Raw genomic sequence first — 26,542 nt, 5'->3', positions numbered from 1 at the left:
GTACAGTCTATGGCTATTACCTCGTTTTATTGTGAAGGGCTTCCATAAAAGCTCGCCCTTTTATTGTGAAGCGACCCAGCGGCCGTTCTGCGTGATGAAATCACGTAACGCATTTCGATAGCTTGTCGCACTTTCGACATATTTGATTTGTACAGTTTGTAATAATTGTCTCTCTAAGTTGAGATAAAAAATCAATAATTTCCGAATTACATTGTAGTATTACATAGTTTTATATGTGTAAATGACGTTAATCATTATGAATTAATTTTTGTTTCTATCTTTTCACGAAAATACCAGCTCTAACCGTCACGTATATTGACTTAGATAGCTAGCCAGTGAGCTAACATGTGAGAGGTTGTGTTTATTGGACTGGCAGGTATGTTTCATACATGACAAAAAACAAATAATCTTGAATTTCTCGAAAGGAAAGGTGTAGAATATAATAACGTTGTTTAAATTAGCTGTTTACATTTGCGGCTTTTGCAAACGGGTTAACGTTAAAGCTAAAGTTTAGCATGTCCTCTGTCAACCCCTGTGAGCACTACAAGACCCAGTAGATATCAGCAGGACATACAGCAGAATAAGAACAAAATGTCTGCGTGTAAAAGGTTGCTATACTTTGTGAAGCACAGAAGCTTGTGGACACATGTTCGGAGAAATGTCACAACATGGTCACCTGTTGGAGCTGCTTTCAATGCCAAATCTGTCAGGAGACCGGACCTCTTCGAGAAAAGCGTGGTTTGTACATGCCTTAAATGTGTCCGTTCAGTTACAGCAGTGTAGCATTAATGCACACAGCCTCAATTAAAAAATACAGCTACATAAACGCTGGATTAGTTTGTGGTTAAAATCTCATGACATTACCAGTCTCTCTCTCCGGTTGCAGGGTTTGTTTGGTGTGCCAGAGCTGAGCTGTCCTGCAGGCTTCCAGGCAGCCACAAAGGCAGCTCTCAAAAACACTGAGCTCCTGGTGCAAAGAGCTTGTTCTTGTCCTTCAGGGGTTGAGACTGTTGATTCTTTTGACCAGCTCTCAGATGGTTTGTGTAAAGTGGCTGATCTGGTGAGTTCAGTGCCCATAATACGCCAAAACTGTGCATTACAACCGTGCAAAGATATAATTAAAGTTATTCTTCAGCATTAGTTTGCAGACATATTCTGAATGGTTGCTGTTCATCTGTACCAATCCAAGTGGGAAGAAATGTGCACAGTTGATACCATAGGTTGACCGTTAAATGAGTTGGACTGATGTTAACTAATAGCAGTTGTATCAGTGTTTATGTATTTGTTGAGACCACTGACAAGTTTATTTTTCAACTTTAAAATGTGTCACTAGATACAAGCGAATCCCCTCGAATCCCCATCAAACCTGTTTGTAGATGTTATAGCTTCAATAGGTCAATCCTGATAGTTAAACATCATCAGCTTCAGCAGTGACACATCTGTAGCTAAAACTGTGCACCTACCTGCAGTATGACTCACATACTCTATACTGGATACATACCTTAATTTGTACTTTGTCACACAGAGAGAATTTGTTTTTAATACAAGTTTGGCTTGTTCATTCACTTGGTGACCTTGCCATTATTATATTGAGCTATAAGTAATATGTAATTTTTCTTCCAATATCCAGGCAGATTTTGTAAAAGTAGCTCATCCAGATGCAGCGTTCCGCGAGGCTGCCGAGAAGACCTGTATAGAGATTGGCACAGTTGTGGAGAAGTAAGAGGCAACTTATTGATCTCAGATTGACTGATGGTTTTTACATTTTTCACTGCTGCACAACACCAAGAACAATTACTAAGAAAACATGTTGCATGACACGGTTTACATCAGTAAGACAATGCTGGTTATTGAAAGATATATATTTCTGCTTGCTTTGGCTGAGGTAGATCTTGAAAAGTACTTGAAATATGTTCAGTTTTTCTAACTGTATGTTTCAGGCTGAATACTAATGTTGAGTTATGCAAGAGCCTAAAAAATTTGTTGGGCAACCCAGATATTGTGGCTCAGCTGGACCCTGACACAAGGTAATTTTATCATTATCTTATTAAGTTTTATTGTAGGCTCTGTCGAAGGTGTTGAGAATTGTTTATCTCTTTCCATGATTGCATTAGTGTCTAATAATGATATCATGTCCTGTGATGAAACGTTAAATATTCTTTTGTGTTTGCCTTTCTAGACGAGTAGCAGAGTTGTTCATGTTCGACTTTGAAATCAGTGGAATTCATCTGGATGACAAACTGGTGAGTTAGTCAGACTGTGCGGTCACTACAACTTCAAAATAGCCTTGAAAGAAATGGATGTGAAAATACTAATCAAAAATGCATATTGGAGACAACATCAATGTATTTGCTGAACTCTTCTTGAACTTTTCCCTGCAGAGGAAAGAGGCAGTTGCCCTGCACGTGAATCTGTTGGATCTAAACAATGAGTTTTTGGTCAGTTCCCACATGCCCAACAGAATTGCAAGGTCTGCAATTCCTGAACATCTCCACCTGCACTTTGCAAGTGAAGGAAGCTTCATTCAAGTTGGGGGATTGCATGCAGACTCCCCTGATGACTTGGTATGTACAGGAGTGTGTGTGGATAAGTGACTGGAATATTTCTCCCTTTTTGTTCAGCAGGTGGCGCCTTTGCCATATAACAGAGAATAAGACTGAACATCAGGGCAGGTTGAAAATTATAGTAGTCTGCTCTGTCCTGATTAGTAATCAAATTCTCTTTCAAACAGCTAATATTTTTTTCTTTTCATAACATTTTAGTTTATAGAATATTGTTTATAAACTAAAATCATAACATATTTTACAGTGCAGGTGAAGGTAAATTAATAACTCCTGTCTACAACAGATCATGCAAAGATCTCTCCGCTTGCCCTTTAACTATTGATCAATAGATTTTTTTTTTTCTTTTTTTGCTTTACACCATAACAGCCTTCTTCATATATCGCTTTGATGTGGTATGTTTTATCATGAATTTGTCCTGTCTTTAACTTGTAGGTGCGAGAGATTGCCTACAGGATTTATCTCTATCCCAATGCAGATCTGATGGGGTGTCTGGAAGAGCTGCTGAAATGCAGATACAAACTGGCCAAACTGGTGGGCTACGAGTCCTATGGTCACAGAGCCCTAAAGGGAACGATGGCCAAAACACCAGGTTAGTGCATCACTTTGCTTCAGCTTCAGTAACTGCTGTAACAGTATGACTGTTTGACGAAGAGAGTGTGAAAATATACATTTTAATAGATATTTGAGTATATGCTATATAAGAATAAGTAATAATTGTTAACCATATAATTCTTGTTTTAGAAGTTCAATACAAGCTGCTTAAATTATTTTTCCAAGATGCTCTTTCTGTGGCTTTGGCAACTAGTCTGAGATAGTGTTACATGCTGAAACCTTATTTTATTACCCTTTGCAGAGACGGTGATGAGCTTTCTTCAGTTGTTAACAGACAAGCTGTCAGACAGGTACAGTCCTCTCTTAAAAGTTTTTGTCAAAAATGTAAAGACTCAGTAATAACTTTAGTAATCTACAGGGTTGTTATCATGACCTGTTTTTTTTTTTTTATACATATATATATATATATTGTTCTTAAAAAACGGTTGAGTTGTTAAAGCCCCAATTAATTTGGTACTTCCCTTTATAGTTAACTATAAGTTGTCTGCCACTTAACACAAAGTGATGCCCAAGAGTCCATATTATTTTGTCACATTTCCACTGTTGATTCACATTCAGAAGGCCACAGTCTTTTTTGTTGTTTGCATTCTTCGTATTTTTAAACATGTATATACTGTGTGCTTGGGATTCCTTAAACACTCAAGAAATATGTGAGTCAGGTGGACCCGAGACTCTAAATTACCCACAGGTATGAATGTGAGCGTGTTAGCCTGGCAGTCTGTCCAGGGTGTTTCCCTGCCTTCAGCCAAATGCATGCTGGGATAGGTTCTGGCCCCCCTTGACCCTGAGTAGAGATAACGGGGAAAAGACTGGAATGAATGCCTCCAGTCAATTAGCTCATGACTTTTTTTGGTGTTTTTCTTTTTATCTCACAGAACAGCGAAAGACTTCAAGATGATGGGGGACATGAAGAAGAAACTCAACCCTCGTAATTCTGTGAGTGGTCCACAACATATTCTCCATATACATAATATTATCTTATTTATAACTACACAGCATTACAGTGTATCCTCATACTTTCAAATATTATACATTTCCCTCAGTATGTAAGTACTATTAAGTGCCTAAAGGTTTTAATGTGACCAGGTTTTATTCTGTATTTTATTGACTATAATTCAGTTTGTCTATATTAATTTGTTTGATATCAAATGTGAATGAAAAGCTCCTGGTATTATCTTATAGGAGCTCATGCCCTGGGATCATCCGTTCCTCAGTGGTGTCTTGCGTGCTGAAAGGTGAGTATATACCATCTTATGAAACGTAATTTTCAGCATGCTGTCATTTGATAAAGGCGTCTTGATCAGTATCTTTGTGTTGGTCTAAGATGTTTGTAACCCCATATTCCAGCACGGTGCAAGTTGTTATTGCATCCAGATACAAAAGCTGTTAAGGGAGAAGCATGGCAGTTGTCGAAGTGTTCTCTCATATTGCTCTTCTGATTCAGGACAATACATTCTGATATAATCAACATCTCCTGCTTCAGTCTGTGGTTGTCCTTTTGTTATTGTTTGTACCAGTGGCATTTTAGGGTGACTTTATGTTCACGCTGTCTTTTATGCCTAGTATTGCTCTTGGGTTCCAATGCATTTTGCAGCCCCTAAAGCGTTTGTCTGTTACATTAAACATGTGTCTACATTATTGTGGCAAAATTGTTGCTCCTTAACAGAACAACAACACTTTTTCCTCATTTATTTCTCTGGCTATGATGATATGCGTGGTTGTGATGATCTTGGCCCCTTTCGCTCTTCACCTGCTTTGACTTGATGACCACCTAAGTTAGGTGTGATTGTTCTAAATGAGATTCAACTTTTCCCTTTCAATTTGAACCCCTACGCATCCAGGGCACCCCTATTACTGAAACGTTTTCATTTCAAACTAATTTAAACAGCACATCTTAAGAAATCATGCTGCCATGTTCTAAGTTTAGCTGTTGAGCATCTTCAATATTTTTTACAGATATCCGTTCTTAATGAACTGCACTTTTCCTTCCTAGCACTCACCAGAGACTATTAACACATTGGGCCAAATGTTTTGGAGAAGTTTTAAATAAATCTTTATTGCAGATGTTATAGATCCCTCATGTGTCCTTTGTATTTAAGCAGCCACCAACTTGTGTGTGTGCATTTACATGTGTTGGTAACTGTTCTGAGGAGGACTAGATCTTGTCCTCTACTCTCTCATACTGCCACCCCTCCAGCAGAGGAAATTTCTAGTCTTCTCGTGTATGTGGTTTTGGGTTCTGCTAGTTGGCAGGAGATCCATAAAGAAATTAAGGATGCAGTCTGATTGAGTTAAAAAGCAGTTTCCCCAGAGCAGCTTCTGTTTTCCACTAGACACACACACACACACACACACACACACACACACACACACACACACACACACACACAGACCCAAAAATAGTTGATCTCTCTAACAAACCCAATGGTCACTATCCCATGCTTTTTCACTAACTCACTCACTCAAATAATTTTCTGATTTTCCATCAGTAACCACTTGAAGTGTTCAAACCATACTGAATGAGGTACAGATTGTGTGTGCGTCTGCGTGGGGGGTTGTGTTAAACAGAGCTGGTAGCTGTGCTCAGCAGCAGTCTGTTATTCATCACTGATAATACACTAGATGTGCTGTTAAACAACCATTTTGGTTTGGTGGTCTTTATCTAAAGTGCCTTATAGCAGCATGAATGCATCCATTTTAAGAACGGGTGGCCCAAGGACAAGAACCTTGTGGCTTAGACTGGGGATTTTTCTGTCCTTAAAAATGAATTTGATGTGGATTGGGCTTTTTGGAACATTTTACTCAGTATCTAGTCTTGCATAGCCTCCACAGCGCTGTGTCACCATTGGGGAATGGTCTGGCTGCACCTATTATCATTCTGCTATTGGGAAAAAAATGCTCTGGATTGTTAGCATTTCTTTAAACCAGTCACAATCGTCTTGCCCAGGATGCAGTGAAGGTGTTCCTGCAAAATAGTGTTTGAAGGGAACTTAATTTGGTAGAATATTTGCAATGTCATTTAAACAGCTGATTCCCTGCAAAGAAAATGCCACGAAAAGCACCAAACACGTACGTCAACGGTATGATTACACGATCCAAATCTCATCAAAACTTGCCATTTTCAATGTGTAGGTTGCCAGTTCAGACGTTGTTGCAAAGGGGATTATAAAAACAGTAACAGGCAGGGGAAGCAGAAAGGGAGGAGAATGTGGTCTGAAACAGGCACCCAATGGCATGTTTATACCAACAGTCTACATCCGGTGACTTTCAAATAGTTTGATACTTTCCTCAGTACAGTAGAAGATGGGAGGCACTCTTGTGTCACCTGAAGACAGAAGATTATTTTCCATTAGGGACACAGCACATTTTTTATTTCCTGTGTTATTCCTTAGAGTCATTTATTGTTTTTTTAAGAGCAAAGAGCAGCTGAAAACAATCCTATGTGAAGAATGCCTGAACATCTCCCCACAGATTTGTGCAAGACTGAAATCATCCATGCCCAGGAGGCTCAAATCTGTCATCAGAAATAAAGTCATGCATAGTATTTAAAAAAAATAAATAAATAAATAAGAGAATGGAATTTCACTAATGAAAGATTTTTGTTGCAGTTGGCTCTTAAACATGTGCCTTTCATTGCAGTTTAATTGGTCATATGTTTCTGTTTTTCAAATTAATTGGCTTCATTCTTCTTGGGCTTTGGCTAAAAACAAATAAAATTGTAATTACTTAACATTTTAGTGATATTGATCAGGGATGTACTCAGTTTTGTTGAATATTGAATATGTAGATTAGACTTTTTAAATAAAGGATGTTAAAACATTTGGTGAACAAAGACTAATCACATCATGATCTACTGACCTGACCTGAAGATTCAAAGCAGCTGCTTCTTTCATTTCTATATTAGTTTATGTTTTATGTCTTGTCAGGTACAACATAGAGCCCAGTCTGTACAGTCCCTACCTGTCTCTGGGCGCCTGTATGGAGGGTTTGAACAACCTCTTCTCTCAGCTGTATGGTGTCTCCCTCATGTCTGAACATCCCAGCGCTGGTGAGGTGTGGAGCGAGGATGTCCGCAAGCTGGTAACTCTTACTAATACTGGAAGCAGTCTGTGATTGTGTTGATTCTTTATGCTAATGACGCATCAGTGCCTCTTTCGATGTATGTTATTCACGGAAGTCTGTTTTATGCTCTTCATTAAACCAAAGACAGTTTTCAAGGATTGTGAAAGATTTCAAAGATCAAAATCAAAGAATGTGTGTGTGTGTGTGTGTGTGTGTCCCTCTAGGCTGTCGTACATGAAACAGAGGGATTACTGGGATATATCTACTGTGACTTTTTCCACCGGTCAGATAAACCTCATCAGGTGTGTATACATACATTCATCTACAGAGGTTCATGTTAGATGTCTAGACGTGTCTAGGAAAAGCTTTAAATTAATAATAATATGATAATAGTAAAGTTTATATTGCACTTTTAAAATAACAGATGATAAAGTATTTTACAAAAAACAAAAATAAAACAATAAAAAAAAAAACTAGAAAGGCACTCGGACAACTCAGACCTCTGACAAATAAGAGGGCACGGTCACAGTTAGTGATGTAGACCTGTGTTATTCTCTTGATTACACCGGTGACAAAATATGCATCTTCCTCTACATTATGTTTTTTCTGTCAGTCTCTACCTCCCTGCTCACCCGTGGCCTCACCATTTCCTCTCTCTCCCAGGACTGTCACTTCACTATCCGCGGCGGCCGTTGGTGCCAGGAAACAGGTCAGTACCAGCTGCCAGTTGTGGTGCTGATGCTGAGTCTGCCCCACGCCACCAAGAGCGCCCCCACCCTGCTCACTCCAGGCATGATGGAGAACCTCTTCCATGAGATGGGACACGCCATGCACTCCATGCTGGGACGCACTCGCTACCAGCATGTCACAGGTGAGGCGTGAGCACACACAGAACATGCTGGCTACTGTAACCATGTGCAATTTAAAAGCTTTATTTGGATTTACATCTACTTTCAAAAGTAAGTCATTATAATTGGGCTAAGATTGTACACGTTTATCATTCAGTACAATTCAAACTGTTAACGTGGCAGAGGATTTAGTGAAGTATTAATAGTCCAGGAATGTGGGAGGTGATTGATGGTTGAGGTTTAATGAGACTTGTGTCTGAAAATGATGGCTGTGCCGTGTCCAAATGTCACAAGCTAGAATTATGTAGTTAGGTACAGAGCTATAGGTTATTCATTACAGCGTGTTGAATTGAAAATTGAGGGTAAATCCGATTAAGTGTAAGCCCCAGGGAGAGGTTTAGACTGAATCCTTGGCTGCCAAAGCTGTCATTCAACACTGTTTCACTTGCCAGATGAAGTTGATGGATACCTTTGCTAGTAATTCAAGATCCCAAAAGTATTTATTTTACAGTAATAATGGTATCTATTAACTCAACTGGAGGCTGTTTCTTCAGTGGACACCATGTTTACACCTTTTAAGACATGCTACTTAAGTTTGAATTGTGTCTAAACACCCACAATGGATGCGTTACCAGTAAGTTAATGCTACATTTTTCAGTTCTCATAATATCTTTTTAATGTCTGATGCTGCACATGATATTACATTTAATCCTCTGTGGATGGTCAGAGTGATGTACAGTACTTGCAGTCTAAAAGGATGAGCCAATTGGAGTGATGTGTTCTTTTTTGGGGAATATAAAGACCTGGTTTTGTCATTGCACCACAAATCACTTGAGATTTGTATTATTACACTGTCTTCATGAGGAGCACAGTGTGAATGCCAAGGTACAGAGTGGGTGATAGATCTGCGTCTGCATCAGCCCACACAGCAAGATTGAACTAAGCCTTCCTTTGTTTTATGTTTTTTTCCCCGTTATATCTGAGCTCTGACATCTTTTCTCTAGGAACCAGATGTGCAACCGACTTTGCTGAAGTCCCCTCCATCCTCATGGAGTACTTTGCAACTGACTATCGAGTCATCAGTCAGTTTGCACGCCATTATGAAACTGGACAGGTACACCTAAACCCTCAACATAAACCCCAATATGAAGACAGATTTGCACTAGTGAGACTTAAAGATTGCAGATACATTTTGTCCAATTAATCATAATTATAGTATTATGAACACCTTCATTTTTCATTTTAGCTATGATGTTGTAAATTGTGTTGCATTGGCTGATACTATGTAAACCTTTCTATGATGCAAGAAAACAGAGTTAATTGAATTCTTACCAACATGTTTATTCTGTCTCCTCAGCCTCTGCCTGAGAGTATGGTGGCTCGGCTATGTGAGTCGAAGAAAGTGTGCGGAGCTGCCGACACCCAGCTGCAGGTACAGCGATCAGTCCCACACACATGACCCACAGTTAAAACTAAAAGTATACAGTGCTTCACTTTTCAGGGAAAACACAACCGCAGGATCTTTTCACAACTCATGGTAGCTAGTTTATGATACCTGTTTTTGTGACAGTTCAAAGGATGTTTCCATGGAGCTTTTTGTCAGAGGTATTTCACTGCTGTCAATATGCCATGCTAATAGGGAGAATAAATAAGTAAATAGTAAATAACAGAAACACCTAGTCACTCAGAGCCATCCTTGACCTCCAGCTTCGGTGCTTCTCTGAAGTCATGATGGAAAGCTGAAGATACCGATGTTTTGATAATGAACATTCCTTTAAGTTGGAAAGCCTCAAGTCCTTTATGGATGAAGGATGCGGAAATCGTACTTATCATAAACATTTAACAGCATCTGGTAGTTCAAGGGGTTACACAAGTTTTTTTTCCTGATTTAGTGTTTGTGAAACTACCACTGAGTTGGTGATTTCTGTTAAATCATTAAACCACATTACCTTTTTCTAGTTTTGTCCTCCTGGTTTATTTGTCTTTTAGCAGTTTTACTGGTCAGGGATTAAGCCCTGTGTTAGACTCAAACAAAAAGCACCCTCAACCTAGTTTAACTGCTTGTTCTTTTAATTCATTGTTGATGTTAAATACAACAATATAAATGCTATTATTTTCCCATATTTCTATAGAGAAGTCTACAAATTTTCTTTTCTTTCCTCTGTTGAGCTTGTACTGTATGTGCAGGACTGACTCAGTAGGAGCTGTGTTGTTTTCCCTCCTGGGCAGATTTTCTATGCAGTCTTGGACCAGATCTACCACAGCAAACCTCAGAACCGCTCCACCACAGAAATTCTGAAGGAGATGCAGCAGAAATTCTACGGCTTGCCTTATACCCCCAATACGGTACATCCCTGTCTGTCTTTGTGCTATTTCACACACTGTCTTTGAGTTCATTTCTTTTTTGTAGCTGGTCTCCTAAATATTGTATCATGAGATCTGTTACAGTCTTTGAGGTTGATGATAATTTGGGGAAAGTTCTGTCCAGGTGATCACAGCACAGAAACAACACACACTTCACTGAGGACTTTCTACTCTGATTTCCCTTTCTCCTTCTCTTTCCTTCCTCTTTCTCTCTGGTTTTATATCTTTTACCCAGGCACAGCAGCGTTTAAGGGATTAAAGTCTTTTTTTGAAGCCCTGCTAAAATAACAAAGCAGAGGTATACTTTGAATGAGCTCTCCCTGGGGGAAATATTTGAAACTCTTCCTCCCGGTCCTTTAATGAAAAAATCTCTCTATTTCCCCTACTTTTGCAGCTGTGGGCGAGGGGATGAGGCCAGCAGGGAGAAGGGAATCAAAAGCACAGTCATAATTTAGCCAGAAATGGTCTTCATAGCGCATTTACTCTGGGCTATAATTATGTGGGGTGCCATCAGGAATAGAGATTTCAGAACTGCTGTATATTCTCCCAGTTGTCAGTGCCCCAGCCAGCGTTTCTCCTCACAGGAGTCCTCCTACACTTCTGCTTGTGCCCTGCTTTGTAGCTCCCTCGCCAGAGCTTGTGGTTTATGTCATACAGTTTCCCACTGTTGCAGTTATTTCTCTTCAACTTTTCAAACCACACTGAAAGCTCTAACAGACACTTCACCTCCATGTGCACAGCTAACCGCAGCAGGATCGTTTTCCTCATTTGAACTGCAGATGATTGCAGTGCTTGACTATCGAGGATTGGATCATCATTGGATCAGCGCAACTGAAAACAGATTTGTTTAGATCCTTCAGTGACAGACTCTACTTAAACTTGTCTCTTTTTTAAATTTACCCTCTGCATCTCTCTTTCTCCTCATGGAAACACAGCACAGGAAAAGTTTCCACAGAAAAGCGAACATTTGAGTGGCTAATAGGTTACGGAGGGCCACAGATTATAAACACTGGGGTGACGCTGACATGTGTATAGTTTATAGAGCAGGGCTATCAGTTCCCGCTGTGCGCTGAGAGAGAGGATCAGCTGTGAGTAACACAGACCACATGCTCACCCTTGAGCTGAAGATAATATTTGGAAATAAATGGCAGAAAGCAAAATGTTCTGCTTGCTGTGTTGACATTTCTCTAATCTGCAATTCTTGGCTTGAATGCTCCGGGACCAAGTGTTTGTGCCTCTTTTTAATGATCCTCTTTTTAAGTGTTTTTAAGGCAAGGCCTGGCTCATATTTTTCCACATTCTCCTGTAAAAATGTGTTGTTGCACCTTAGCACCATGGACAAAACACTACCAGTTGAGTTTGGAAAGAACAAAACTGTCTTTTGTCTCACGTACAAGTGGAACAGAGTAAAAGGCCTGTGCTGACTTTGTGTCCTTTGTGTGTAAGGATCAAAAGGATATCTTGCTGACATGTGACCCACTTACACTCTCTCACAAAAGTTGACATTAATCATTTGATGTGTGGCTAAGGGATTGGAAACAAAGAGGAGCTTGGAAGTCTAAAAAATCATTTTCGTTGCACATTGTGGCGATTGTTGTCAAACACTAAGACAGACATACCAAATAGCTCTTCAATAGCTGCTTTTTTTCCCCCCAAAATAGCAGCAGCTATTAACCACGTAGGAAATACAGTGGAATCAAAGTTTCCAAATGAAAGGCTGACTTTCCCACTGGTTAAAAACTTTAATTAAACTAAAAATGTACAACAAAAAAAGCACAGAACAGCATAATCTGTCAATTAATTTTGTGAACATTTTCTGTCAGTTTTTCTCTCATGTGAGTTTGATTCTAAAAGTCTAAAACAGACTTCTAACCCACATGACCTGAGGCAGTGTATCACTGCTGCGTTCAGCTGACGAAACAGACAACTTCAGCTTTCCTGTGGTTTTGTGAGCCTTAAATCCTCTGAGGAGTGCTATTCACTCTTATTAAAGTCACTACAGCCAGAAGAGTCTCATCAAGTTGACACTTTGGAGCTTAGGTATTTTTTAACGCTGTTGGATCACTCAGGCCAGGTCAAACCACCAAGCTCTCTTCCACCACGGTGACGATGAGGAGCTCCCATTTTAGACATTAACAGACAAAGTTCATTACACTTTGTCATCCCATAACATAAATTTTAAGATCTTTTATTAGAATCAATCCATAAAAATTTCAAGGATTAATTTTGAACTCCTTGTTATATATTTTAGCCCAAACTTCAGTATGTTAAAATAAAATGTATATACAGAGGTAACAATTATGATTCCAGATATGATTCCATAATACAATCCTGTCATTATAATCCAGAATTGATGAAATAGACTTTTGATTAAATTTCATAATGTCATTGATATTATTCTTTAGCAAACAATGTAATATAGAATGCCTTAGACAGAATGAATGTACTCAGGTCTCCCTTAAAAATCATGCAAGATCTGAGATCTTATTCTCAATCGGACATGGCAGATTAAAGTCAATATTTTTATTACTATGGATCATATTACAATATATACTGTGGAACCCACAGAGAATTATCACGTGACTCTGTTCCCCTCAGCTGTATGCTTTTTATAGCGTCTCAAAAATCATTGTTTTGGTTTTCCGTCCTGCATCTCTACTGTTTTGTTTCACTCTCAGCGCTGTCATGGTGTTGTTTTCGGCTGCAGTAGGCAGCTGTTTTTTATTGATAAACCCGCTGTACATCACCTACTCAGCACCAAATAGCAAGCTGGCAAAGTACAGCATTTAGCTCCAGATTTTTTCCTCAGTAGTAGGTAGTGACCAAAAACAGGGCTAAAAGTACAGTCAATGTTGGACTTACAACTACAAATTAATGCTAGAATTAATCTTTATCTGTGTGGTGTGTAAATAAGCAACTGTTTGCTATCAAGTTTTGCCATGTCAAGTTTTGCCATGTCAACTTAATGAAATTAAATTATAATTAAGTATGTCAGTGATGTGTGTCATGGTTAAATACAGTATGATGAAAAGGGTTAGTTTTGGGTTGCAAAAATACACCAGTCACCAAGGCCAATAAAAATATACCTAGTTTTTCCCTCTTATAGTACTGAAGCATGAAGGTTGTCTGCGTACAAACACAGAACATTTCATGCATTATGCTTTCATTCAGACAGTTATTTCACTTGCAGTCGGAGTATACATCATTAACATGTTTAAAGTTTTTTTTAATGTGGAGTTTGAGGGAGGCGTCTGTAGTCTGTTATGGTTTTGTTAACTATGGCAGCTGCTGTCTTCTCTAACAGGCTGAATGTTTGAGTGTTTGCCAGCTGAATTCCCCCAGAGTCCCCGTTTGCAAAGATCATAAAAGAGCTTGTCTTTATAGATATGGAGAGGGGGCCCCCTCAGGCAACTATGAGGGAGAAAAGAGGAGAAAAGACCATTTAGGAATTTCCATGTTTTGTCCTTTAAAGAAGGAACTGGCAGGTTGTGATTTAATGCTTTGTTGTAGAGGTTTGTTGGGGTTGGCTGTATATATTCCACCAATATAAAGACAATGGAAGCAGCTTAAAAGATGAAAAGAGTATTTGACATATTTATCCAACTGTTTATTAATATCCACATCAGTTTAGTTCCAATGTCAAAAGAAAAACATGAAAGAAGGTTGATAATTTATGGAGATGGTTTTTATGCCTGACTATAGTTTTAGTTTGAGTTGTAGTCATCATCTACAGCCTCACTTTGTGCCTTTTTACTGGAATAGTTAGCTGTGCTCATGGAACAGCTTCTCTCAACAAGTTTTACAACCACAGACGCTTAATCCTTTTAAGGCTGTGATGTCCTCCCTCTGCCACACCGCAGCCTCACCATATACACCGTTTCCATCAAACACATTACATGTTTAATTTAGTCAAAACTAATTCATAGTAGCAAGCAAGAATTGCATGCACTCTTTGTGTAATTTCCTCTATTTGTGAGACATAATTCTGCTGTCACTTCTTTCCTCTGTCACATCCAGTCTGCTGTAGTACAACCTGTGGATGTGGACCTTCTTCTTTTTTTTTCTGGTGTAGGCATGGCAGCTGAGATTCAGCCACCTGATTGGCTATGGGGCCAAGTATTACTCCTACCTCATGTCCCGGGCTGTGGCCTCAATGGTGTGGAGACAGTGCTTTGTTCAGGATCCTTTAAACAGGTGAGACAGCTGCTTAAGGTTAAAAAAAATTCAATAACAAACTATCAAACTCAGCACAGAAAGTTCAAATTGAGCATTTGATATCAAGTACACTTTCGCATGAGAGGGAACTAGTAATGAACTTTGTACTGATTTGATAAAACTCCTCTACCTAAAAATAGAAGCCCAGGAAAACAGCATATGAATTTAAATTCCATGCTGGTACTTTGTCAGATATTCAAACCTTTTGCACCATTTTATTGATTCTGATAAATAACAGAATATTGAAGTTAAAACACATCAGGGAGATTCATTTTGTTTCGATTTGAATAATGTGCCATATTTGATTATGTTTGAATATGTTGGTATCACAGAGATGAAAATGACAAATTTAGACATTCAATTTACTACACAAATAATGTGAAAGCACAGCGTGAACCTGTTTTGCGTTTAGAGCACTGAGACAGATCCCCCCTGACAGGCCGCCTTCCCTGGATACTGTTTGAGGCTTTGCCGCCAGACATTGAACGTGACATTAATGTGAAACTTGCACTGGCTAGGCAGGTGTCTGCTGTAATTCACAGACACACAACCAGCATCCCCATTACCAGACCCTCCCTTTTCACAAGTGTTTGCCCCTGGACAAAGCACAAAGACTTTGTTTTGAAAAACAAAACCTCAACCTTATCTCCATCAATTCAAGCCCTGCAGCGTTTTCTCACTATTTCTCTTGTTCTTTCCCTTTCTCTTCTTTTGCCGTCTCTCTCTCTTCCTCTCTTTGCTTTCCTTTTGAGATTGTTTTAGTTCCACCTGCAGTTGTCAGATCTCTGTTTCCTGTCACTTGTCTGCTGCTTGTCAGCTTAGGAGACTTGGCCCTGGGCTCCAAGTGGTGGCAGTGGTGTTGGAGGGGTATGAGGAGCTGACAGAGGAGAATACAGGTGTCTGTAACCATATCTCTCTCTCCTCTCTGTCTGTCTTTGTCTCGCTCTCTGTGTTTTTTCAGAGAAATGGGTGAACGTTATCGTCGGGAGATGCTGGCCCATGGAGGAGCCAAGGAGCCCATGCTGATGGTGGAAGGTAACTTCCTATGTCCAACTTTTTTTTTCCCTCAAAAGTTGAAAGATTCTTTTCACTTATACCAGTTAATCTCAAAATGTTTGGGTTATATCAGGCTTAAGAATGACACCTTTATGCCTCACTTCTCCCTCCAGTATCTACGGTTACTATAGTTATACTCCAGATTTCCCTGAATTTATTTCCAGGTTTCCTTCAGATTAGGAATTAAACTGTCCATCACATTGTTTCCAGTAGCACCAGAAAAGGGGTCAAGAGAACGTGGGGGTTTCCATCACACATCAAACTGTTTATTAATAGCAATGATTTGGGGCAAATGGGTATTTTATAGCAAGTTAGATAGACAAATGTTCTTGATCTCCATTACAGTCCTTTAAGGCTAGTGTTGTACTTTCCACAACTGCAAGTATGTGAGGGTCACCTAGGGTCAGAGTGACGTAAATTCCGTCATCAGAGGGTGTACGCATGGCTTTGTGCGTAGCCTCCAAGCGTGGCCATTATGCTACAAGGGCACCAACTGTGCATGGGTCCTTGGTGCAGACTAGAAACCAGAGCAACCACACGTCCGTGGTGTCCGCAGCTGTCCGTGTGAGCGTCTGAAAGGGAGTATAATTGAGGCCTAACCTCACTTGCAAAGGTTGTGTTGAAGATCACCTGAGGGGAATCTTAGTATTAACTTGAGTTTGTCATCAGGCAGAAGCAGCTGTGAGTCTATTAGTCATGTTTTTTCCAGCTGTTCACAGCTGTTGCTGTTGTGGTTTGGCCCAATCTGTGCTGGAGCCTCCACAGTGGCACATATTTACCGGTTTAACATACCTCCCAAGGTTTCTTATCTTTGTTTACAGGAGCTTTGTCAACTCAGAGACTCAGCCAGTCCTGCTATGTCAGGCTAAAGTAAATTGTCAAGTTAGCTCCCTCTGTGGCAGCCAGAGTGTTCATTCTACTTTAGTCCAGCCCTTTTCTAAGCTCAGTTATTTGATCTGCTTTAATTAAAAAAATGACATTGTGTATCGTGTTACTTTTCTATGCACAAATAAAATCTAGAAAGAGGGGAGGACAGACATGGATGATTATGGGTCTGAGAACTAAACACTGCTGACTCTGCAGGGCTGAGAACACAGACTAGTACATTCCACTGTGTGTTTAACCACTTGAGATCAAATACATTTTTAGCCATGCTAACGACATGGCTCTACAGATGGCCTTTGGATGATCTATTGGATGGATTGCCATGAAACTTTGAACAGACACTCATGGTCCCCAGACAATGAATCCTACTGATTTTGCGACTGCTGACTTTTCATCTAGTGACAGCACCAGGTCAAAAATGAATTTGTCTGATATTTTGGTTTATGACTAAATACCTGCAAAACTAATGATATTCACATTAGCCGCAGCTGTACTTTGCTCTGTATACTAATTACCAAATGTTTGCATTGAAACATGTGAAACTAGCGCTCTGTCTTTCAGCTTTTCTCCAGGTTTGTAACCATCAAACTGTAGTTAATCAGATTATGTCACTGTATCAGAAGCTTTAGGATTGACAGGCAAGAAAAACTACTGCTTCCTTTTGCCCTCCTCGCTTCATCCTCCCGTCACTTCCTTTGCTCCTCCCCTCCTTGAGCAGTCTCTGTGGCATGTCTGGACAGGACAACAGAAGAGAAGGTGAGAGGGAGTAGTAATATCAGGTGACAATTGGGAGTGTACAGTAAATCTCTCCCTCAGGGTCACCTCCTCCCTTCCCCATCGGATTGTCCCTCTGACAGCTCCAACCAGGGCTGCACCCAGCCTCTGAAATTACAACCACCAACAGAGCAGATCCTTGTTATTAGATCTACTGTCCAATTAACTGTTGTTGAACTAAGAATATTTGCTTTTATGGCTCCCTTTGAAGTGCATGCTACTCTAATTATAGGCCAAGGCCCTGTGTGCAGAATAGTTATCAGGGTCATATTGATCCCTCTGGTTGTCTTTCCCAGCCATAAGTCATTGTACGAGTCTAAGACTGCAAAAATATCTGCATTGGGAATGTGGCTAGTTAAAATAATTTCATTTTATAACAAAAAAATGCAGATCAAATTAAAAGAGCCTTGAAATGGCTAAATGTTAGTTCCAGTCTAACATTTTTGGCAGTGTCCTATAATACACTTTTGAGTCCAGTTTCACTCTGTGCACCTGCATTTATGATAATCATCGAAAAAACATTTCTTTCTTTTTTAAGAAAAAATCATAATAAAATCTATTCTAGGTCTGGAGAAATGCTTAAGCTAAGACTCATTCAGCCTCCTTGCCATTTTGATGGCTACATATGTCCTCATAATTTACCCTAACATCATGAACGCTAAAGTCAGAGTTATAAAACCACATCAGTGCATGTGCTGAAACATTTAGTTTTTCACTGTTCTTCACTGTGGGGTTGAGAGGTTCATAGCAATCATCTTGAATTCCTATTGGGGAATGGAAACGGATTTTGAAGCGAATAAGAAGGGCCCTTTTTATGTCTAAAGGAGTATTTAGGCCACAAGAGACCTGAAGACGAGAGGAAGGATACTGAATCCAGATCCAACCCATTACACGTAATCCTTTCAAACAAAGACCCTTGTAAATGGAGGTGTGTAACATTTCCTTGCTATCCACTTTGGCGGGGTGGTAGAGGGGGCACAAGGGCACACGGGGAACCGGAGCAGGTCTGGGAAGGCTAATCAGAGGCCAGTCTTTATCTGCATGGCTCCCTGCCATGCCTGCTACTGGATGTTTCCCAGGAAAGACGGTGTTGAAATGTAAACCTGGGCATTAAATCCAGACCAGCATCATCAGGACTGAGTGGGGGAGACAGAGAAAAAGAGAGAGAAAGAGGGAAGAAAAAGGAGAGAAAGGGAAGGAGAGAGTGAAAGGTGAGCGACTGACTGAACTGAACCTCGGGTCCTGCTACAGAGAGGGCTTTCATAGCCCAGACTGTTCCCATAGCCCCGACCGCCAAGCACAGAAAATGGATCTACTTGGTCTAGGCAGCTGAGTCCCAGGACCCCGTTAGTTCTTTGTCCGGAGGCAGCTTGGCTGAATAGTTCTTGACTGCTTGCATAGTTTCTAATAAACCCCAAGAGCACGGTGGTCTCTACAGTCCCACAGCATTTTTGTGACAATAATATATAGTTCTGTTTGAACTTCAGGAGAGGATTTGATAAACTTCACAGCTTAGCTGTAAAGCCACAAAATACATAATTTATAGCCCTTACTTAAAAGCAGACATGATTTGTGATGAAAATTATCGTTCAGTGCGCCGTGCAGTGCAGGCACAGAGGGAAATGTCTTATCCTTGATTTACTGACAGTAATTTGCCTTTTGATGACCACAGAGCTGTGAAGAAAAAAGTAATTAAAGTCCTGAAACATTTTAAGACATATTTGGCGTTGCTCCAGAAATAGATGGCAGTTTGTTGTTGCTTTTTTGTGATGGAAATGGAGCTCTGGCCAAATGGTGGCGCTAGAGAAAAAGTCAGGAAATTGCCATAGTTATAACTATTTGACATATAAAACCACAAGTGCAAACGTCATGGTGGAATTAAAATTTCTGGCACGCATGTTTTAAGTCATAAGTATACGTCATCAGAACTGCTTGTTGTGTGCTTCGAGTATATGCTTTTCAGAACAGATGTTAACACTTTTGCCTTAGGACGAGGTCGGACAACACGTTACATGAACTAGTTCTTTTTAAACATAACCTGACCCATATAATCTGAGACTGTGTTAAGTTGCATAAGTCTGATTGTGCATTTTAATACATTTTAGTTTTATGCAGGTTCAGGTGAAGAAAACGTTTTTACATTAAGATATTGGCTTACGGTGTTTTGTAGGGTTTTTCCTCATTTACATTGTAGGTTTTTTCTTTTTTCTTCTTTTATGAAGGCACTTACTCAACAAAGACCCTCCCAGTGCAATGTTTGTCATCACCCTTGTCCTGCTTGCTTTCTGGGCCTGTCTTAAGTGTGGTTTGTAGAAAAAGCTTCCTGAACTTCAAAGGCATAATTACAGAGGCATTGAACCAATGGCTTGCCTCCAGGTCTGAAAGAGGTAACTGCTTTTCACACTTTGACATGTTTGGAATGGTTATGAGCAGCAGCTAAACAGCTACCGAATCAGTCAGAAATTTGTTTTGAAATGTGTGATCATATACTCTTCTCTGACTTGAGTGACTTTGAGCTCCGTGTACAAGTCGCAGAGGAGGTGAGGCTGGGGCTCATGTTACTGCATGCTACAGTTTCTTCACATTTTAAATGTACAAATGTGGCAAACTGCTGCTCCCTCCAAGTTGCAAGTAGGTGTAATTGGCCTATAAAAGCAACCGATTAAATCATGAAAGAACAGAACACAGCCAAACCCATGGGAGTGGGATCAATAGCTCTTATAAAACAGCCAGTTTAAGCTAAGCCTTTGGATTGGTTGAGGACACTCTCCAACAGTGCTGATTAGTGCTGTAATAGCAAGATCCAGGTAAAAAAAGAAGTGCTTGCTGCAGAGTATTTCAGGGAGCCAAGAAACCAAGTTATGGGTCAGTATGCTGGTGTAGAAAAGCCAATAGGTCTATTTAAGTTATAATTAAAGTCTTTAAATTGTACATATGTTCAAAATAAAAATCACATTTCATATTATTTGGCCAAAAAAGGGGAGCATTATTTTATTTATCAGCTTTTATAAGAATGTAGGGCATCAGACAGTTTATTTCTGTATCCGTCATGACATACATAACTCTTTCTAGGCGGTAACTCAGATGCTTGATAAATTCTACCAGCAGTAGCTGCAGGCTGCATAGCAATTTTGAAACATTTCTGCTGAATTCTTGTCCCCAGAGTTGTCATTACCAAGGCCTCAGAGCTGTTAGCCAGCCACATAGGTCTTCATTTCACTGATACCCATCACCCACCACCCTTTGAGTAAATAAACAAGTTATTCTGTGCATACTGTGTACATACTCCTGTAAGAGGTAAAAAGGCAGAAAAGCCAAGAGCTGTGTTAAAGTGCACTGTCAGTTTAAAATGAGTTTCCATTTCTCAATAAGAGTCCCTCTGGTCTGGTTCAAGAAAATAACAATTAAGGACGAGAAGAGGCTGTGGAAGTTGAGCTAAAGAAGAGGGTCTGTGATTTGAACGTTCCCACACCAGCTTGGAAAAATTGGACAGGGAGAGAGAAAGAGAGAAAAAGAGTATTGCACTTTCCTTCCCTAACAAGTACTTTTGAAGTACCCTTGAGCAAGGTACTCAACAGCCAATTGCTCCAGTGAGGCTTTTCTGTGGCCTAAATGTGTGTATCTGCACATCAGGGTTTTGGTTAAAAAGAGCTTTATTAATCAGCAATTTGTCTGAGGATAGCGCTGTTATTTTGAATACTTTGTTCATCATGTGTCTTTTAACACCTGCTGTCTTACCCAAACTCTGCTGGCCAAGTTGGCTAATGCTGCGGGCCCTGAGATGACTGTAATAGGTAGAGGCCATGTTCCTCAATGGCTGTCAGTGCCATTATGAATGGAAATGGAAACTCTTAAATACGAGATGACTCACACGGCAAAGCCTCTGTCCTAAGGCTCTCTCAACAATGGACACAAAGCAAAGCCTATGTTTAGTTTGGCTCTGGTTTTTCCTCAGTGCGTAGCCAAGAGTGAGTGTACACTTCTGCCCACTGTAACTGTGCTATCAATCATAAACACAGACTCGTACAGTATCTGCACTGATGAGGTGCTGCTGTAAACCACAAGCAGCTGGATGGCCTGTGTGAATCTGTGGAGTCGATTTTAGTTGTCCAGATAATCGATGAGGTGGTACTGGGTTGGTTTGCATGAATTAAAAGAAAAACACCTTACTGTGAACTAGAACTGCAGCGACAGCCTTAGTCAATTTGTCGATCGACAGAAATTTTATCTGAAACTATTTTTAATAATCAGTTGAACATTTCACTCATTTACCTTCTGTGTTACCTGTGTTTTGCAGTTAAATCAAAAGCAGTGCATCCATTTTCTTTCCAAGCCCATCACCTTTAGTGATCACCCTTTACAGTATGTCAAATGTACCCTGCCAGTCTGATTTGCCGGATCAGCCCCACCTCCTTGTGTGTATCTATTAAAGCAGCTTCTCAGATCCGATACTCCTCCACACTGCTGTTATGACTTTGAGGTTATCTGTGCATTCCTCTCAAACTCTCCCAGAGACCTGGGTTGAGAAAAGACTCACTCCTCTTTGCTTATTGTTGATCCTCTCCTCATCCACTGTTGGACACCATGTGAGACCCAGGTGCTGACACCACAGGCAGCTGGTGGTGAGAAGCCAGTGAGGGCACTATTGTTTACCTGCCCTTCTTTTGTGATCACACCTCCCTTTTCTATCTCTAATTCTGTCTCTTTCTCTCTCTTCCTCCTCCTCCTCCTCTCTCTGCCTCTCTCATCACTCTTGTCCTGTTAACTTTGCTTGTTTAACACACAAACCTGTGGCAGCCAGAGCTCCAGACATCAGATCCCCCTGTGGATACACAGTCAGGAAATTACATCTATTAGAGAAAGTGGTGGTGACGCTGCAGACAGTGTGTTGAGAGTTCAAATGAGTAGCTGAGCCCACAGCTCTGTCTGCTCACGTACTGTAATAAGTAAACAAGTGTCATGTCAGAACATGTGTGTACCTGTGCGCCTGTTGCTTTGTTGTTTTTGTGCCGCATACTGGTGTAGCGAGTGGAGAGTTGACTACCCTTCAATCCTGGAAGCCTTCCACCTTCAAGGATGCTTTTCTGTGACTGACCCCGAACTTTGTGCATAGTAGGGCAACTGAGAAGAGGATATTCATGTAGGAATTAGTGGTGTACTCCATGGACACGTAATCATTTGAGACCAATGATACATTTTCCCCTCCCAAGTGGGAGTTCCCTGATCATGAAGCCGCTTAGATTAGAGCAGCACTAATCAATATTTTCACATCATCAAAGGGTCAAATGTCTATGTGTGATGTGAAAGGTGTTGAACGAGGCAGTTCACCTCCGCCCTGTTATGCGTTTCAGCATCTTTCAGCTTTTATTGTCCACAACAGAAATATTGGTGGTTTTTGCTTTAAATGTCCAGAATTGGTTGAATTTGCTGGATCTTGAAGCTGCAAAACAAATCATGATAGTTAGCATCCCAGCATTTGTTGCAGATGTCAGTCATTATTAATGCACATGAAATGGAAAACAAGCTAGCTAAATAATATTAAATAAAAAAATAAATTGCAGCTAAATAGTTTTTTTAAGAACCCCATGACTAGCATGTATTTAAAAAAAACTAAACTTTTAGAAATAGATGTGACTATACTAAATGTGCCACACACTCAATGCATGTCAGTTTTGTCATTGTGAGCATTGTAGCATGGCTGTACACTCTTAGTCTTGTTTTCCATCATTAAATAGATATTCATTCATTAATATTCATCTATGTTCTCTGTATTAACATTTATTAATGCAGCTTAAGCTGTTCATAGCATTTTGGTGTCCACTTTAAAGTGGTCCTCAAATGCCATAGAGGTCAACAGTGGTCACAGCAAAAACATCCTTCAGCTCTTTAATTAGGACTGTCATTTATGGTTGGAAGTCATCGCTTTCATGTGGCTGCCTTGTTCCCAGGGATCCTGGGGCATTGTGGTTGCAGTGTGTTGGGGACCCCTGTACGTTGGTATCATCTTTTAGCCAAGGGGCAGGGTGCGACCGGTGGGGTGGGTAAGAGGAGATGATAATCCCTTCTCTGGTGTTCTCATGCAAGGAGATTCACTGCAGGCCAGGCCAGAACTGCACTCAGTTTCTACCTGCTGAGCCAGTTTCAGGATGGCAGCAACACACACTCCACAATAATGTGTGTGTGTGTGTGTGTGTGTGTGTCTCTCTCTCTCTGTGTGTCTGCGTTCGACTGTCCATATCTTGATGTGTGTCCGTACATTCAGGATAGCTGTGTGAAACTCTTTGCGTCTCCATTCATGCGTGCCTGTGCAGACTTGCTTGTGTGCGTGCATGTGTGTGCGTGTGTGTGTGCGTTGGAGGTGACCCATGCAGGAAAGCGGGGGAGGGGAGAGCGCCTATTTACATTGGCAGCTACACAAGGGGAAATGAACTGACTTCAAAGCCGGCGTGCAGCTGAATTGTAAAGCGAGCAAGGGAGTCCTCCATGCATGAGCTGGCAGACGGGCTCTCAAAACACAGACAGACATTCCCATGGCTTGCTCACGGCTGCACGGTCATATTTGCTCTACGGCACTAGTCACAGTCTGGTGTAAAGAGAGTGTGAGCTCAGTATCACCCTTATAAAAATCTATAAAATGTACAATATAGCCTTTAGTTTTGTTAAGGCAAAAAACAGAAGTTGAGAACTTCATAGTGTTGTTTTACTACATACAGTCTGCTGTGGTAATGTCACCATCTGAGGCCAATTCAAGGTGTTTCTCTGAGTTTCTGTGCCTGTTCTCTTTTCTTTTCAGTATAAGGAGAATCTGTGAGGTTCAGAAAAACACAAAATGCTGCACATCGTCTTTAATGATTAGATATAATAATGAAGTTTTGTTGTCCAAAATATGGAAATTTCCTTAAACTTTTACTTTAAAATACATTCATTAGAATGCAACATTGCCCTGACTATGAATAAAACCATCCGTAAAGTACATCATATCTGAAATACATTATACTAGTGTGGATGACATTGCTAGAGAGCTGAAATTAGATCAAAAGTCTCACGGGCTGCAGCCTGTATCCAGTAACTTAATTGGATTTTAACTTAATTTGGGATAAAAATAGCACTTGCTTCAAAGGATTTTTGAAAAATGCCTGCTCTGTTCTGTAAAACCTCTGCTGTGACTTCAGGTTAAAAATATTTAAAGGATCAGAAAATCTGTACTTTTCCTATTAGAATGAGGCGAGATGGACTGTCAGTAAATGGAAAACCAGTTCATCCCAGTGCCTCGCCAGAGCTTTTTTTTTTCCTCTCTCTTAAACACACACACACACACACACACACCCACATACATACACACACACACCCACTGAAACCTGCTGCTCTGTGTTTCTGTGTGACAGGGATGCTACAGAGACGACCCACAATTGAGGACTTTGTTGACGCGCTGGTGTCTGAGCTCAACCCTAACTTTGAGACTTTCATCATGGACTCTGAAAGCTGAAAGAAGATGTGTCTCTGGTGGCGTGGACATGGACTTGAATCTTTGCTGCTGAGCCAAGAGGTGAAAGCACTGGCAGCAAAGTGCACACTCATTCTTACTAAGCGTCTTTACTTTGTCTGTAAATGAATTGTTTGCATTACATGTATTGTTGATGTCTCTTAAAGTCACATTGACTTACTTGTTATTTTTTGCCAATTCTGCTGTCAAGAAAAGGTAAAATGATAAGACTTAAAAACTTGATGCCAACTCTGAAAACTCCTGGTAATCTCTAATTATTAATTGTTGCAGATTATGGTCAGTTCTGCCCCATTCACAGGCACAATAATGACATTTCAACATATGTAACAGTAACTTGTGCTAAGGCCTGTTCATTCATCATACAATTTTGAGTTTGTACATATGTTTTTCGACATTTTCTCACCACTGAACTTTGTTAAAAATGAACAGAAAATGTAATGTAATATATCCCTATAAATTTCTATGAGTTGATATGTTTTGTGGTTTTCATCATTTAATATGCCTTTATTTTCATTAATCTATTAGTTCCACAGCTAATATCCCATAATATATCCCATAATATAATATCCCCTTTCAGCTCACACACTAGCACAACATTGTTTTTTCCTGATCAAATCAGCGTGAGGAAGAATACCTAATCTGCTCTTCCTGTCATGTGGTCATTGTTTAGACTTTAAATTAATACCGCTCCATCTGTTTTGTCTGTCAGGAGTTTCTGACGGGGGAGGAGGAGGAGGAGTCCAGCATTTTGTGTTATGGATTTTCAGTTGTAAATGGGAAAGTTTTGGCCAGTTCTGTTTTGGGTTGTGTTATTCATAGCTTGTGTGGCTCAGTGTAGAAATATCAGTCAGTTGATTTATTATGGAAAGTTCATATTTTGTTCTTTTTACTTCATACTGTGTTAAAGCTGCTCAAACATAACTTTAAAACAGAGCTTCTTGTAGTTTGGTTTCTAAAGGTTTCTTCACATTTCCACAGATGCCCCAGAACATGCAGCCTGCTCGACAGAACGGCTGTTTGCATCTGTTTCAGTACATTCAGACAGTAATTATCAGCTGAGCTGGGACTGCAGCTGCTCCCCGAGACAATGTCCTTGCTTGCCCTTGCTCGGATCTGAGACCCAAGGCAGGGAGCGCGGAGCAGTTTCACATGGTTATTGAAGGTGTGAACACACTGTCACTGAACGAGCTGGGTGACTTTAACCACACAGAGGCTGCAACATCGCAGTTTGTCTAATTGTCTGGATATGAGGCTGCACTTTAGTTGAAACAATCTAAATGTTAGTAAAGGGATTCATTATACTTAAAGGGGCACTCCAATAATTTGACACGTCAGTTAACTTCTACTCAGCCTGTGAAAACTGTTGTATAATGTCTTCTGTGGCTTTGCCAGTCTCATTCTCTTATTATTTTCTTTATTAATTTTGATCATTTTTACAGAATAATCAATTGTTTGCCTATAAAATGTAAAATAATATAGGGAAGAATTCCTGTCACAGTTTGACATCCACAAAATGTTTGTTTTGTCTGACCTCCACTCAATAACTCAGACACTGGTCAAAATAGTTTACAGGTTTTTTTGGAGGTATATGCAAAAACTCAGGATATGTCAGCCACTGAAGCATCAATTGTGAAACTTATTTTTTAATCTGTCCTACA

General features: G+C 40.2%; 1 protein-coding gene across 2 annotated transcripts; it reads left to right on the top strand.

Annotated features, from left to right (window-relative positions):
* The first annotated feature begins 196 nt into the window (after positions 1–196).
* On the top strand, positions 197–26,444 carry LOC130167585 (mitochondrial intermediate peptidase-like). 2 transcript variants are annotated; one of them, XR_008827311.1, is made up of 20 exons: positions 197–738; positions 887–1,060; positions 1,631–1,719; positions 1,941–2,027; positions 2,180–2,243; positions 2,382–2,564; positions 2,997–3,153; positions 3,418–3,466; positions 4,052–4,112; positions 4,359–4,411; positions 7,103–7,256; positions 7,463–7,540; positions 7,902–8,109; positions 9,091–9,200; positions 9,444–9,518; positions 10,316–10,432; positions 14,523–14,644; positions 15,627–15,700; positions 24,766–24,926; positions 25,863–26,444. XR_008827311.1 is itself a non-coding variant. In XM_056373909.1 (19 exons), exons 1-19 carry the CDS (start codon positions 592–594, stop codon positions 24,864–24,866), a joined length of 2,103 nt encoding a protein of 700 aa, XP_056229884.1. In that variant the 5' UTR covers positions 202–591; the 3' UTR covers positions 24,867–25,357. The 2 variants fall into 2 exon arrangements, 1 of the variants encoding a protein (XP_056229884.1); XM_056373909.1 differs by lacking the exon at positions 25,863–26,444 and having other exon boundaries at positions 202–738; positions 24,766–25,357.
* The last annotated feature ends 98 nt before the right edge of the window (positions 26,445–26,542 follow it).

The sequence above is a fragment of the Seriola aureovittata genome, chromosome 4, assembly GCF_021018895.1.
Source record: "Seriola aureovittata isolate HTS-2021-v1 ecotype China chromosome 4, ASM2101889v1, whole genome shotgun sequence".
NCBI classification, from domain to species: Eukaryota; Metazoa; Chordata; class Actinopteri; order Carangiformes; family Carangidae; genus Seriola; species Seriola aureovittata.
Note: the sequence above shows the minus strand (reverse complement) of the source record. Positions and strands in the feature narration are given on the sequence as shown.

Excerpts from the sequence above, each read along its gene's own strand:
- LOC130167585 (XM_056373909.1), top strand. The coding sequence starts at position 592 with ATGTCTGCGTGTAAAAGGTTGCTATACTTTGTGAAGCACAGAAGCTTG. Across the intron at positions 2,028-2,179 it reads CAGCTGGACCCTGACACAAG|ACGAGTAGCAGAGTTGTTCA; the intron begins GTAATTTTATCA and ends TTGCCTTTCTAG. Across the intron at positions 3,467-4,051 it reads ACAGACAAGCTGTCAGACAG|AACAGCGAAAGACTTCAAGA; the intron begins GTACAGTCCTCT and ends TTTATCTCACAG.